The sequence below is a fragment of the Epinephelus lanceolatus genome, chromosome 16, assembly GCF_041903045.1.
Source record: "Epinephelus lanceolatus isolate andai-2023 chromosome 16, ASM4190304v1, whole genome shotgun sequence".
NCBI classification, from domain to species: Eukaryota; Metazoa; Chordata; class Actinopteri; order Perciformes; family Serranidae; genus Epinephelus; species Epinephelus lanceolatus.
Window position 1 is genome coordinate 43272958 of NC_135749.1, and position 16696 is coordinate 43289653.

At 41.9% G+C, this 16696-nt stretch overlaps 1 protein-coding gene across 1 annotated transcript in view; it reads left to right on the forward strand.

The window, feature by feature from the left end:
- vars2 (valyl-tRNA synthetase 2, mitochondrial) overlaps window positions 1–16696 on the forward strand; it is a 110695-nt gene that overhangs the window by 86398 nt on the left and 7601 nt on the right. The window contains exons 25-28 of the mRNA XM_078176127.1: window positions 8412–8564; window positions 8846–9097; window positions 11034–11145; window positions 11358–11560. Coding sequence (XP_078032253.1) covers window positions 8412–8564; window positions 8846–9097; window positions 11034–11145; window positions 11358–11560 — 720 coding nt within the window. The remainder of the gene's footprint in view (window positions 1–8411; window positions 8565–8845; window positions 9098–11033; window positions 11146–11357; window positions 11561–16696) is intronic.

The window sequence follows — 16696 nt, forward strand, 5'->3', positions numbered from 1 at the left end:
GATATCTTATCTTTGATTAATGGAGGAATTTCATTTTCTCCTAAAGCTGACTGGATCTGATAGCCATCCACATCTGTCTCAATTTCCTTCCATCTAGCAAAATAATTGTCGTTACACCAAAGATACAAGGGATGGAACGAAGCTGCATAAAAATATTTCAGGTTTGGGAGGGCCAGTTTTCCCATATGTTTGGCCAACTGAAGTGTTGAGTATCTTAGTCTAGGCTTCTTTCCATCCCAAATAAATCTAGAAATAAGTTTATCGCACATTAAAAACTGATGTTGGGGGACCTCTACTGGCAAGGCTTGAAATAGGTACAGCAGTCTTGGCAGAATGTTCATCTTAATTACACCAACATTGCTGTCAGTCCAGTGGGTAGGTAGACCATCTTTCAATATCTTTTTTAATATTTTGATTAATCGAGTTATAGTTCGCCTCATATAATTTGCTCGGATTTTTAACAACATTCACCCCTAAATATTTTATTGATTCCATATCCCATCGTAAACCATATCTGCATTTCGTTGCCTCTGCAGGATTATAATAAAATGACAAAAGTTGTGTCTTTGTAATATTCACCTTGTAACCAGCATAATAGTTAAAATCTTCTAGGATTTTCATCAGCGTAGGGAGAGAGGTTTCAGACTCGGCTAAAAAGACCAAAATATCGTCCCCAAATAAACTAATTAAATGAGCCTTACCTCCAAGTGTAATTCCCTGAATTTCACCATTTTGGCGAATCGCCTGGGCCAGCGGTTCAATATAGAAAGCAAATAATGTCGGGCTGAGGCAGCAGCCTTGTCTAGTCCCGCTTTCCAGTGTGATTGCTGGAGATAAAGATCCATTAATTTTTTCCCTTGCTGTTGGATACTGATAAAGTATTTTAATAATAGTAACCGATTGTTCATTAAAGCCAAATCTATCTAATGTTTGGTAAAGGAATTGCCAGTTGACGCTATCAAAAGCCTTCTCGGCATCCAGGCTGAGCAGTAACGCAGCTTTACTGTCTTTTTCTATTTTTTCTATCACATGTAGTGTCCTTCTAATATTCTAATATGTGTTTGCCGATTTCTCACGAATCCTGTTTGGTCTTCATCAGTTAATTCTGGGAGAAGATTTTTAAGTCTTTTTGCAATAATTGCAGTGTACAGTTTGTAATCTACATTAAGAATTGAGATTGGTCTATAATTACTACTGTAGTGTATTGGGAATAATTTATATGTATTGGGAATGATTTATATGCTTACACTGCCATCTACTGGCCAGTTTTGGTTGTAAGAGTTGAGTTTTCCCTGGGACCAATAATAACGGCGCACAGTAAAGTACGGCAGTCTCCATGCACACGTTGGTCTCCGTCTGGTTTGTTATTTCCACCTCACGATATTACAATTTGGTGATGAGGATGGGATTACAGAGAAGAAATAACGACACAGCATCCCTGTAGACCGGCGGCATAAGTTTTGCAGCTGGCAGAACACACCAATGGACATTTGTAGCGCTATTGGAGTGGCTAACAAAACGAGCTAAAAAGGCTAACGTGACTGCTAAGCTAACAACAACGGGAAGCAATGTTCCAGATCGGCAGCATATCTGAGTACAAGGAGGGTAAGGAAGATTTCGAATCCTACCTGGAGAGACTGGAACAATGGATGATTGCAAATGAGGTGGAGACAGAAAAGAAGGTCAGTGTGTTCCTCTCAGTTATCGGAGCAGATGCCTACAGACAGAAAAATATAGTCACGCCAGCTAAACCAAGTGAAAAAGATTATGCAGAGCTGACAAAGGCATTCAGTGACCATTACAAGCCCAAACCACTCATCATTGCAGAGAGATTTCGATTTCAGAAGAGAAATCAACATGAGGGCCAGTCAGTATCTGACTATGTGGTTGCACTAAAACAACTGTCGACTCACTGTGAGTTTGGTCCACAACTCGATGAAACTCTACGTGACAGCTTCGTGAGTGGATTGAGAGTAGAGGCCATACAGAGGAAATTACTGGCAGAGACTAATGTAACATTCAAGAGTGCATGTGACACTGCACTATCCATGGAGATGGCATCACGTAACACTTTTCTGAATTTTCTGGAAAAACAAAGGAAAGTGGAACTATAAACAAAGTGTATAACCTGAGGAGAAAGAAAGAGGAATAGAAAAAGCAAGGTGACCAAAATCAGAGCAGAAATGCACCCCAGCAGACCAGTGTGGATGGAAAGCATCAACAGGCATGACAGCCCTGCTACAGATGTGGAGGTAAACATGCGGCTAGTGTGTGCAAATTTAAGCAGGAGAAATGTCACCACTGCTCCAAGGTGGGGCATATTGCATGCATGTGTAGAAATAAAAAGATGCAGTATAAGACCCAGTTTGTGGAAAAGGGGGGTGCAACAAATCAAGAGGAAGTTGATGATGATGAACTGTTTGGAGTGCGGAGATGATGGCTATAAGGTGAACTTGGGCATTGAAGGCCACGACACTGTGATGCAGTTAGACACAAGAGCTACTGTGACAGTGGCACCAGAGAAGGTGTACTGGAAAACACTTTCCCACTTACCACTGCGACCATGTAAAATACAGCTCTCTACCTTTTCCGGAGAACCTATCCCAGTGTGGGGAAAAGTGTTTGTGGACATTAAATATGAGCAACAGAGAGCAAGGGTACCCCTGGTGATTGTCAAAGGACCGTCCAACACTACTGGGCAGAAATTGGCTACGAAAAATAAGACTGAACTGGAAAAGAATATTCCAAGTTAAAGCAGCAAAAGGAGCTGTTGATCCAGATGTGGAGGAGATTCTGCAGAGAGACACAAGGGGGTATTTGACGAAGGCCCTAGCACCATCCATGAGTTCAAGGCTTCGATCAAAATGAGGCCAGATGCCAAGCCGATATTCAAAAAAGCCAGCCCTGTGCCGTATGCTCTAAGAGAGGCTGTTGAAAAAGAGCTTGATAGACTAGAAGAAATGGGTGTCATATCAAAAACAGACACAAGCGAGTGGGCTGCACCGATAGTGACAGTGCCAAAGGTGGACAAGACAATACAGATCTGTGGAAACTACAAAGTGAACATAAATCAGTGTGTGGAAGAAGAAACTTATCCACTGCCCAACACTGAGGACCTCTTTGCAACTTTGGCTGGAGGCCAGCTGTTCACTAAGTTGGACTATCAGCAGTTGGAGTTGGAGAAAGAGTCAGAAAAATATCTCATGGTTAACACACATTGGGGGCTCTACACTTACCATCGCCTATCTTATGGAGTCTCAAGTGCCCTGTCCATCTTCCAAGCAGTGATGAATCAAATCCTGCAAGGTATTGATCATGTGACTTGTTTCCTGGACGATATCTTGATCACTGCAGGTTCTAGAGAAGATCACCTGCACAAACTTGAGTTGTCTGGAAAAGTATAATGTAAGGGTCAAACGGTCAAAATGTAAGTTCATGACAGACAGAGTGAAGTATTTGGGACATATTGTGGACAGTGAAGGGCTCCATCCTACAGAGGAGAAGGTGGAAGCCATTGTAAATGCTCCAAGTCCCACCAGTGTTTCGGAACTCCATTAATTCCTTGGACTGTTGAACTATTATGGAAGATTCATGAAAAATTTGTCCACTCAACTGCAACCCTTGCATGTATTGTTAAAGAAAGAAAGCACTTGGAAGTGGACACCTGAATGTGAGGAAGCATTCAAAAATGCAAAGAAACAACGTCTGCAGAACACAGCAGTCGTTCACTATGACACCAAGAACTCGCTGAGGCTAGCCTGTGATGCATCGCCATATGGTGTCAGCGCTGTCATCTCTCATGTAATGGAGAATGGGGAGGAAAAACCCATAGCATTTGCATCTCGCATGTTGACAGAGGCTGAGAGCAAATATGCCCAAATACAGAAGGAAGCGCTTTCTATTATTTGAGTGAAGAAGTTTCACAAATACCTTTACGGTAGGAAGTTTACTCTCATTACCGACCACAAACCACTCTTGGCAATCCTGGGCCCCAAGTCAGCTATTCTCACTTTGGCTGCTTTGAGGATGCAGCGATGGGCACTCTTACTGATGGCGTACATCTATGACATAGAGTATCACAAGTCCTCAGATCATGCAAATGCAGATGCGCTATCCAGGCTGCCGAGAAAAAGCAGAGACAGTACTGCAGAGGAAGGAAACATCTTCTATTTCTCACTCATGGAGGATTTACCTGTGAAAGCTTGCGACATAGCACCCAGTACACACAAAGATCCTGTACTCAGCCGAGTGAAAGAGTTCATTCTGAACGGATGGCCAAACCACATAAATGATGAGACACTCAAGCCGTTCTATACCCGTAGAACTGAGCTTTCTGTGGAACAAGGATGTGTTCTCTGGGGAATGAGGGTCATAGTTCCTACAGCTCACAGAGAAAAGCTATTGAGTGACCTACACCAGGGACATCCGGGCATTTGTCGCATAAAAGCTTTAGCATGAAGCTATGTGTGGTGGCCACATCTGGATAAGGACATTGAAGTGGCAGTACAGAAGTGCAGTGCATGCCAGGCAGTGAGACAACTTCCAGCAGTAGCCCCACTGCATTGTTGGAAATGGCCAACACGAGTGTGGCAGCGGATCCACATAGATTTCTGCGAGAAGGACAAACAATATTTCCTGGTTTTAGTGGACAGCCACTCAAAATGGCTAGAGGTGGTTCACATGACAACAACAACCTCAGCAAAGACTGTTGAAGTTTTGCGCAGCATTTTTGCATCCTATGGACTGCCAGAAGAAGTGGTTTCTGACAACGGACCACAATTCACATCCAGTAAGTTCTGGTTGTTTCTGAGAGCAAATGGCATTAAACAGACCCTGGTCCCAGTGTGTCACCCTGCTTCAAATGGTGCTGCAGAAAGGTCAGTGCAGACAGTCAAATCTGCCCTGATGAAGCAGGTTTTGGATGATATGGAGGCTCAACAGACACCTGCATCACTGCAGCATAGACTGGCAAACTTTCTGTTGATGTACAGAAGTACACCGCACACTGTGACAGGCTGTTTGCTGGCAAAACTGTTCCTTAAACGTCAGTTGAGGACCAGGTTTAGCCTGCTTAAGCCGAGTCTTGCCAAGACAGTTGAGGAGAAGCAACGAAAACAAAAGCAATACCATGACAAAGGAACCCCCAAACTGAGAAACTTATCTGAGGGTGACTCAGTACATGTGAGAAACTTTCGTGGAGGGAAGGAGAAATGGATCATGGGGAAAATAGTGAAGCGCCTCGGCCCTGTTGCTTACCTGATCGATGATGGTGTAAGAGAACGCACAGTCCACATTGATCATCTGCTCTTCTCTCATGAAAGATCCCTGGATTCCTTCAATTCCAGTGATCTTACGTACCTGACACCAGACCTGGGAACGTCACAGCCAAGTGGAGGCATCTCAAAGGCGCAGTGCAGGAATGCATCCACGCCTGGATCAGCACACTCACCAAGCACACCTGCAAAACCTAGCTCTACAGGACAGCTGTACTCTCCAACTCAGTGCAGAGATACTTCTGTGATTCCAGTGGAGCCAGATGTTAATACATCAGCATCACCACAACCAGTGCGCCGCTATCCAGAACGAGTGCGGTTCCCACCTAAAAGACTGAACCTTTGAACCAGTTAGTTTGAGCCCAAACACAAGACGAAAAAACAAAGAAAGAAAAAGAAATGTTATATTGTAGTTATTACTGTTACTGGGTTAGGCATTTAAAAAAAAAAATAAAGAACTCAGAGACTGTTAAAATGCTAAAGAAATTTTCAGTTTATTATATAAAAGAACATTTAAGTTCATGGGGTAAATATTTTGTTTACAAAGCTGTTGTTTTTTAAATTACAAGATATTGAGTTGGGGGAATAAAACTTAAAGGGGAGGAGTGTAGTGTATTGGGAATAATTTATATGTATTGGGAATGATTTATATGCTTACACTGCCATCTACTGGCCAGTTTTGGTTGTAAGAGTTGAGTTATCCCTGGGACCAATAATAACGGCGCACAGTAAAGTGCGGCAGTCTCCATGCACACGTTGGTCTCCGTCTGGTTTGTTATTTCCACCTCACGATATTACAACTACTATATTCCCTATTTTTCCCCTCCTTTGGGATTACTGTAATGATTGCCTCCCACCATGATGGCGGAAGTTTACCTTCTTCTTTAATCCATTTAAATGATTTTAGTAGGAGGGGAGCTAATTCTTCTTTAAAGGTTTTAAACGACTCTGCCAGAAAGCCATCACTGCCTGGGGTTTAATTCGATTTTAAATCGCTAATTGCATAATTTATCTCTTTCAACTTAATACCTGATAAGAAATTGTCATTCTGTCTTTTACCAATACTAGGCAAGTCCAAATCTTTAAGAACATTTTTTGTCAGCTCCACATCCGTATCAGAGGCTTTGGTGTATCATTCTTGATTGTAATTTAAGAAGATGGTCTTTTCTTCTTCCAGATGATATTTCAATTGATTTGTTTCTGGGTCTCAACTCTTATGTATGGTACTATCCGCTTGCTGCTTACGTAAACGTCTAGCTAGTAGTTTGGCAGCTCTAGGGCCAAACTCATAATAGGTCTGTTTATAAAATCGTGCCTTCTTCTCCACATCTTCCTCTAACAAGTCATTAATCTGCTTCCTTAATTGTTGAATATGCACTAATAGAGCTGAGTCTCTGTTTTTTTTATGCTGCTGCTTTGCATTAGATGGTTCCAATAAAAGATTATTATATTCTATGGTTTTCTTTTTTTTGTTTGAGGCAGCTAAGGCAATCAGTTTACCACGTATCACTGCCTTCAATGAGTCCCACAGTATAGAAGGATCTACCGCACCATTATCGTTAAATTCCAGATATTCTTTTATTTCCAATTTAATCAGTTCCACAGTTTTTTTTGTTATTTAACATTCCTACTTTTAATCTCCAAACTGTATTCCTCCTCCTTTTATCTAAGTGAACTTTAAGGTAAAGTGCAATGTGATCAGACATATCAGAGACCCCTATTCTGCATTCTTTCACCCTGTAACAGTCACTTTTTGGCATAAAAAAAATAGTCTAACCTGGAGTATGTATTGTGTGGAAATGAATGATAGATTATGATAGATCTTGGTGGCGAGTTGGGGCCCGGTTTTGGTGCCAGAGCTCTGTGGGCGTGTTCGGTCCGGAGCAGCTTTACAACAAACTCCTTCACTGATCCGCCCTCCGCGCCCTCTGGTACACTGTATCTGCAGATTGTTTCGTCTGGCTCTCGACTCCAAGTCATTCAATTTGTCCTCCAGTTTCTGTTGGTCCTGTACCGCATGCTGAAGAGCAGCATTAGCTGCCACACTCCACGTTTCCATGTCATCAATCCGGGTAGCCACTTCACTAACTTTCTCACTCTGCTCCTGCATGGCTAGCATGTTAGCCGCAAGCTGTTGATTAACTTCTCGTTTGAAGTCCAGACACTCTCCTCTCATATCACGCTTCATTTCTTCTTTGAACATTTTAAGGTCTTGTTTTAGCTCAGACTGAAAGTTGCTAATCTGTTTACTTATAACTTCAAACCCTGTGTGTCCCACACCATCGCCATGATAGCCTTCCTCCGCCCACATGTCTTCTCCGACTTGTTCTGCACGAATTAAATCCTTCCCAGGTTTATCCGACATCCCAGATAGCTTTGATACCTCTAAATTGCGTCTCCAGGGGTCTTAAAAACGCCAACTCACGGGAGCAAAGTGCGCAGTCTGCCATCTAGTTCTGCAGCCAACCGGAAGTCTATGCATTTTATTATTGATTTTTAACTCTTTATTTAAAAAAAAAAAAAAAAAGTATGCATTTTATCATTACGCATGTGGGTGCGTGCGTGCGTGCTTGCGTTATATGTGGGGGGTGGGAAGGGCAGGTTTTTCATTGTTTTTATTTTGTGAAGCACTTTGTGTTGCATTTTTAATGTATGAAAAGTGCTATATAAATAAAGTTTGATTTGATTTGATTTGATTTGAGTGTGGACTTGTAGCTGGAGACGTGCCAGTTCACCTCTCAGGCACTGCCAAGGTGCCCTTGAGCAAAGCACAGAACCCAAAACAGCTCACAGTGCCTGACCATGAGCTGCCCCATCCCTCTAACATCTCTTCAAACTACATGTCGCTTGGGGCGTCAGTGGCATAGTGGTAGAGCAGGCACCTTCATATACCCAGGCTGCTGCTGCAGCGGCTCGGGTTCAACTCCAGCTTGTGGCCATTTGCTGCATGTCACTCCCCCTCTCTCTCCCCCCTTCACGCTTGTCTGTCTTGTCCATTTAAGGCTAAAAGTGCCCAAAAAGATATCTTTAACAACAGCAAAAAAAAAACATTACATGTCTCTGAGTCCTGTGTGTGTTTGTGTAAGATAACAATGGAGTGAAAAAAAATAATTTCTCAATCCTTCCTGTTCTTTTCAGACGACGGCTCTGAGCAGCATGGACCGGTGGATCTGCTCTAGGCTCTACAGCACAGTGGTACAGTGTGAGCGGGCCTTTGAAGCCTATGAGCTGCATGCTGTCACATCTGCCCTGTACTCCTTCTGGGTCCACAGCCTGTGTGATGTCTACATCGTGAGGAGCACAACTTTCACATTGCATTATTTGATGTTAGATTAGTAATGAGATCATTACTTGTTTCCTTTGTATTAGCAGTAATCTCCTTCCTGCTTAGTCTAAAAAGGAAGGGTAATATGTTTCCCTGATTCATTCATGGCAACAGGGTATCAAAGATTGATGTAAACGTATGAGCCTAAATATAACCAGAGTGTTTGATGTGAACCAATAGTAGTTAACCTGTTGTAAAAAAAGTAACCAGTTTTTGTCATTTCCTTTTCTGTGTGTTTGTCCTGCAGGAGTGTGTGAAGCCTGTGCTGGTCCGGCAGGATGAGGGGGCAGTGGTCCAGACAGACACAGAGCACAGTGTCAGAGCAAGGCAGGTGGCCAACAGTGTCCTCTATCACTGTGTGTCTATGTCTCTGGCCTTGCTCTCCCCCTTCATGCCCTTCATCACCGAGGAGCTGTGGCAGAGACTCCAGCCATTCATATGTGGAGCTGCTACCCAGACCACTCTGTGTTTACAGCCATACCCCTGCTCCTCTCAGCTGGTAGGACCATAATCATCAAACGTCCCCACAACCTCCAGTTTACATGAAAATATTTATGCTCCAGTGGGATCTAGCCATGCAGATGCTTTCAGGTTTTTTTGTTCAGGTTTTCCAGATATCTGCAGTAGTGGAGGTAATTTCATTGTTTTTTCTGTTGAAAAACAAACCAGATTTTGATTTTGCTTTAATTTAAAGGGTCAGTGGGTATGATTTAGGGAGATTTAGTGGCAGCTAGCCGTGAGGATAACAGACTGCAACCAGCAGAAAATTCTCCCAGCTCGGGGTGGGTGATATCACCCTTATATAATATCACAATATTTTAGGATATTTTTGCGATGACAGTATTCTTGATGATGAGGCAGATTAGTAAAAAATATATTTTGTTATTAATTTAAGAACATACAAGTGCAACAAAATAAGTGATAACGTTTTACATGTCAACTTAAGTTTTCCTTCAAATATTAAGTAAAAACTAAACAAAAATGATCTCTCATTTCTTTAGTTTGTGAACAGCAGTAACTCATTCAGATTCTGTATTCAATATTAACAGTACAATAAAATAAAATTGACCACAAATTACACATTTAAACAGTTCCCAAATATGTCGGTGAAGATTCTCAGTCATCCAGGTCATGGTAGTTGTAAGTGCTACATTGTAGGCAATTGGACTTGCTTGAGTTTCTTGAAGATGTTACACTTCTCATCCAAGAGGCTTCTTTGGTTCTAAGAGACTGGTGCAGTTGCAGGCTTTAAACTCTGCGTGGGTGTAAACCCTTACAGAGTTGTTGAGGTCACATGTGAGCTCTGAGTTTTAGAGCTGTTAAGGTCGCATGTGAGTCATTGACCTATCCGGCCATCATACAGTATGTGTTGTTAGGGTAAGATGGGTCCAGGTGAGAATGGATGAGGGGAGGTTTCCACCCATTCCGTTTCACCACCAATCCGTTAGAAGTCCAGTTGCCTATGATTTAGCACTTATGAGTTCCCAAAAACAAAAAAATGTACCCTGGGGTCTACATAGATATATATGTATATGTGTATATATATATATATATATATATATATATATAAATAAATTAACAAGCGATTTCCTTCTTTTTTAGCAAAATCCTAAATTATTGAGTTGGGGTTTTTTTCCACTTAGACCTTAATGCTCTGCCATTTCTCCTCTAATCATCACACTGTAACCTGTGATAGCCTGTTGTGCTACCATAACTATTGCACACTGACATATATGTAGTTTTTTTCGAATGACTTGACGACACTGATTGCCGTGTGCGCACAGCAAGAGAGGAAAGGGAGAGACGCTGTGCTATTGCCAGAGGAGCCGCTAAATGCGTTCCCTCTGAGCGGTGACTCTCTAAAAGAGTAAAAAGTCCGGGGCTGTCCATCTACTATATGTGATATACTGTTTATTGATAAGTACCCCATATACCCCCACTTCAAAAAATCTGAACTATCCCTTTAGCTGCACAGTACAATAATTCAGATAGCACAGGGAGCTCTACTACTCGAAGAGGCTCTCAAGATGCAAAAAGGCATTTATTACATCTCCAAAAGATGACTGTGTGAAAAATGCCTTTCACATTTTTTTCTGTAAGGGTATTTTTTCTATGGAACTGTCTACTGTACCTTGCCTACACCACACTACACAAACAGGTAATCCTACCATGCTCTGGCCTAAGTCTGTCATGTTGCAACTGGCTTGGATGTATTTAGTATTGGACATTTAGATTGCATTGTTAAAAATGATACTGATCCGCTATACAGGCCAAACAGACGGTGAGGTTGAAGTTATGACTGCTTGTCTTCTCCTATATACATGATCTTTGTGCGTACTTGACTAGATGTGTTCTGTTAATTTGGCCTGGATTTTTTTTTACTTTTCATGTGTTCTAGCTGATGGGGTGTTTTTTTAACCTCTTCATCCTGCCAGGCACACTGGCATTTCCCAGAAGAAGAAAGAGATTTCCTGCTGGTGCGGGAAGTGATCCGGGTGGCCCGCTCGCTACGAGCCCAGTGTGGCATGACCAAAGAAAAACCAGCCAGTAAGTCATATAACAGTTAAATTTCATTAAAAAAAAAAACCACTTCACTGATGAATGCTCAAAGACTGCTAGATATAAATCTAGTTCTGTTTTCATGCAAGAAGTTAATTGATGAGCCTCATTATTGATAAACTAATGAATGCAGGGATTATTAAATGTGTGCTGTGTTCAGGTGTTTTGTTAACATGTTGCTTGTATGTTGTGTGTTTCAGTGTGGGCAGTGTGTTCGCCCAGTCAGGCCCAGGTCCTCCTTCATTTTGAGTCAGCTGTTTGGACATTAAGCCAGATCTTATGCCTCCATATCTACTGTCCTGATAGCACAGACAACCTCCTCTCTGCCCATTCTACTCCCCCACCTACAGGAAGCCTCATCGGTGTAGTGGACCAAACGTGTCAGCTACACCTCCACGTTCAGGTATGTATCAACTTCAGCCCTTAACTGTGTCTCATAAGCCAATGATACAGTCAGGTCCCCAAAGTGAAGTGGGATTTACAGGGTTGATTGTGATGTCAGTCCCCCAACTCCTTGATTAGTGGATGACAAAAAATAATCAGTAATCAATTAATCTTTTCAGATGTTTATTCAGTAATAAAGCTTTCACTCTCTGGTTCTACCTTCTTAAATGTGACAATTTGCTGCGTCTCTTGATATTATATCATGGCAAATTAAATATCTTTGGGTTTTGGACAGACAAAAGTTATTTAGAGACACAGACACTGCTGAAATTTCATAGACTAATATTCCAAATAATAATTGACAAATTAGTCTACAATGCAAAAAATCTGGTAGTTCACTGTTGGAGCCAGCCTTGTGTGGCTATCATATCACTTTGACGATGGCTTTATTGTTCAGCTCCAGAGACTGTGTGTGCACTTAAACACAGAAAACAACAGGTGCAAGTGTTTTGAAAGGCATATCACACTTTTGGGTACAATGGCTCAACAAGCGAATAAACTGTGTGCAATAAATAGGGGCACTCTTTGCTTTGGGACACATTGTTATCAGTATGTTGTCATTGCTGTTGGGCCAAAAAGTTAGCTTATTCACAAGTAACTGCAGCTCTGAGATGATGTAGTATCCAAAAACAGTTTGCAATACAAACATATAGTCAAGCAGTGAGTGTCCTGAGATTTGGCCAGATGAACAGCACACCTCCAGCCAGCACAAATAAAAAACTCTTTAGATTTTCACAAACCAATCCATTTTTCTTATTCAAAACTATAAATTTTGCCAAAAGGTTTGCAGCTTTTTATTTGATCATATGAAAATGTGTGTGAATAATGTATGACACAAGTCAATTGTAAAGTTAAAATACGTCATTACTGATTAGTATTAAAGTCAAGATAAAAACTCTGTTTTTTTGGGGTTTTTTTGAAGATTTGTTTATTCAAAAAAAAAAAATCCTGTACAGCATTGCTCACAGTAGAGTACAATACAAATATCTTTTTTCTTTTTTATAACCCAACCAAAATATAATATATATACTAACATATTATAGAGCAAAAAAAAAAAAACAGTAATAAACAGTATTATACATAAAAATACAAACATTCACATACAAAAAACACAACCCCCCCCCCCCCCCCCCCCCAAAAAAAAAAAGAAATACCCACTTAGGATCCAACTGACCACCCAAAAACCCCGGGCCCACCCACACACACACACACACACACACACACACACACACACACTGGGGATGGACCTCGCGGCTACAGTGGTAATGCTCAACAGGAAGGCAAAATGAAGGATCAAGAAAACGAGTCAGCTAAAAAGATGGGTACATAGTGGAAAACAAATGCTTGATGGGTTCAACTGGTAGGAAACTGAACTAGCTCGTTGAAATGATCTATGAAGGGCTGCCATATGTCATAGAATTTCTTACTTGAGCCTCTCAGTGTGTATTTTATTTTCTCAAGTTTCAAAAAGAACATGACATCATTAAGCCATTGGGCTGTGGAAGGGCTTTTGGCAGACTTCCAGTGTAGTAGTATTACACGTCTAGCTAATAGGGAAGTGAATGCAATGATTTGTTTTTGTTTAGGGTTAAAAGCAACCTCAACAGAGGGGGTTCCAAAAATTGCTATAAGTGGACATGGTTGCAAAACAAAGTCAAGAACTGAAGACAAAGTGGTAAAAAAAACTGCCCCAGTAAGCTTGGAGTGCCGGACACATATAAAACATATGGCTCAAGTCGCAAGGAGTTTGCCGGCATCTGCTGCATTTATCCTCCACCTCCAGATAGAATTTGGAAAGCCTGGATTTGGAGAGATGGGCTCTGTGCAGTACTTTAAGTTGTATGAGGCTAAAGCGAGCACAGGACGTAGTAGAGTGTATTCTGTCCATAGCCTTGTCCCACCACACGTCACTGAATTCCATTCCCAACTCCCGTTCTCATTTCGTCCTAACTTTAGTAGGACCACTGTCATTGAATGACATGAGGGCACCATAGATCCTAGAAATGGAGCCCTTAAAGTGAATAGGTCTGCCCATGGCTGATTGGGGGGGAGCGAAGGAAAGGAGGGGAACAAGGTAGAAGAGCAGTGTCTCAGTTGAAAGTATCTGAAGAGATGGGACGGGGGTAGCCCAAAGGAAGAAGCTAAGTGGGAGAAGCTACAAAAAACACCCCCTCCACATACAAGTCTTTAAACGTCTTGATACCATTACTGTGCCAGATAGAAAACGTTGAGTCTAAAGTTGAGGGGGGGAACAGATGATTATTACAAATAGGAGTCGATACTGATGCAGAACAGAACTTAAAATGGCATCTAAATTGCTGCCAAATCCATAAAGTAGTAAGAACAACTGGGTTATCTGAATATTGGCTATATTTCAAAGGCAGTGAAGAGTGGAGAAGGGCTGAGGGGGAAGATGATGTGCAAGAGCGGGTCTCCAGCCTGCACCAGGGAGTATTAAGGGATTCAAGCCAGTAAATGACCTTGTGGATATGTGCAGACCAGTAATAATACCGAAAATTAGTCAGCGCAACACCCCTACTCAGTCTACCTCGCTGAAGTAGGGACTTGGAGATTCTGGGTGATTTGTTGCCCCATACAAAAGAGCCTATCAATTGGTCAAGTGTCTTAAAGAAGTTTTGGGACAGAAATAGTAGGACTGCTTGAAACAAATGAAGAAATTTAGTTAGAATGTTCATTTTCACACTGTTTACCCTGCCAATCAGTGAAAACGGAAGACTGTTCCATCTCTGGAAGTCAGATTTAGTCTTAGAGACAAGGGGGACGAAATTGGCTGAAAAAAGGCCAGACAGCGAACGGGTGACATTAACGCCAAGATATTTAAAGCCGGATGGATTAACTGTAAAGGGCAGAACCGAATGGTGAATATTCAGGGCGGAGTCATTTATGGGGTAGCATTCGCTCTTTTGAAGGTTTAATTTGTACCCTGAGAAAGAACTAAAGTCGTTCAAAATGGACAGAATAGCAGGGAGGCCAGTTAAAGGGTTGGTTAAAAATAACAGTAGATCATCTGCATATAAAAGCAATTTGTGTTCGATCCAGCTTGTTGTGAAACTTACTGTAAAATTCAACACTGAAACCGTCAGGGCCTGGAGCTTTATTGGTCTGCATTGCCTGGATCGACTGGACTATTTCCTCAGAGGTGAGCGGAGCTACAGGTCCAAAGCAGAGAGGGGGTTTATCACTGGGGCCTCAATACCATCCATAAAAGCAGCCATCTTAGAAGTGTCTAAGGGAAATTCAGATTTATACAGGGAGGAATAATATGATTTGAAAATATTATTAATATGTATAGGATCGGAGGTAAGAGTACCAGAGGGATCTTTAATTTGTGGGATAGCACGAGAAGCTGCGTTGCACTTCAGTTGGTGGGCAAGCAAACGTCCCGATTTATCTCCCTGTTCATAATAGGTGCTACATGATTTTAGTAAGGTCTGCTCCGCCTCACGAGTGGAGATCAGGTCAAACTCAGACTGTAAGTTAAGCCGTTGTTTAAATAAATTGGGGGAGGGGTTTGAGGAGTAATCTTGGTCCAGCTGAAATATCTTAGAAGTGAGCACCTGAAGCCTGGCTTTGTGCGCTTTATTAGAGTGAGCCGAAAAAGAGATGATTTGCCCTCTTAGAAACGCCTTCAGCGTTTCCCACAATAGGGAGAAGGAGGTTGAATCATTCTGATTAAGAGCGAGGAAATCATCAATAGAGTTAGAAATAAATTCACAGAATTTGTTGTCGGATAGGAGGAGGGGACTGAATCTCCAAAGTGGCGGGGCTCGAACGTGAGAAGAGAATGTAATATCTAGGAACAGGGGGGCGTGGTTTGAAATAACAATACTTGAATAGTCAAGGGAGCTAATGCTGGGAAGTAGAGAACGATCTATAAAGAAATAATCAATTCTGGAATATGAGTGATGAACATGAGAGAAGAAAGAAAATGTTTTAGACGTGAGATTTTTAAATCTCCAAGGATCCACAAGGCCACACTGTGACATAAAATCAGAAAAAGTTTTAGACATGTTGGATTGGGAGACAGTGCAAGTGCTAGAGCGGTCTAGAGCCGGATTAATAACACAGTTTAAGTCACCTCCAAAAATAGGCAGGTGAGAATTTAGGAAGGGAAGATTACCCAATAATGTCTGGGCAAAATTAACATCATCGAAGTTGGGGGCATAAATATTGACGAGCAGCACCGGAGTTTGGAACAGGGTACCTGCTACGATAATATACCGGCCATTTTTATCTGCAGTGACTTTAGAGGGGGAGAATTGAACACTGTTATCAATAACAACTGCCACTCCTCTGGCCTTTGAATTGAAGTCAGAGTGAAAGATCTGGTTGAATCGAGAAGACTGTAACCTGCGGTGATCATTATTCCTTAGGTGTGTCTCCTGCAGAAAGACAATATCAGCACTTAAGCGCTTGAGATGTGTAAAAACCCTCGACCTCTTGACTGGATTACCCATGCCCTTGATATTCCAAGTTAAAAATCTAACAGATGTACCTGTACCTGAAGACCTGCGGTTGGGGTTATGACTAGCCATTAGAGTGTATTAAACAGTAGTGATAGAACAAATATTTAGAACCAGCATACGGTTTCACCACTCCATCCCCATCCACACACACGCAGACACAACCACACACACACACCCAGACCCCAACCGTTTTACCCAGTCCAACCCTCCCCACCCCAACCTCCCCCCACACCCATAGTCTCCCTGCCCCAGCAGCGAAGACTGCAGTGTACAGTACAGGCCAAAAGTTTGGACACACCTTCTCATTCAATGCGTTTTCTTTATTTTCATGACTATTTACATTGTAGATTCTCACTGAAGGCATCAAAACTATGAATGAACACATGTGGAGTTATGTACTTAACAAAAAAAGGTGAAATAACTGAAAACATGTTTTATATTCTAGTTTCTTCAAAATAGCCACCCTTTGCTCTGATTACTGCTTTGCACACTCTTGGCATTCTCTCCATGAGCTTCAAGAGGTAGTCACCTGAAATGGTTTCCACTTCACAGGTGTGCCTTATCAGGGTTAATTAGTGGAATTTCTTGCTTTATCAATGGGGTTGGGA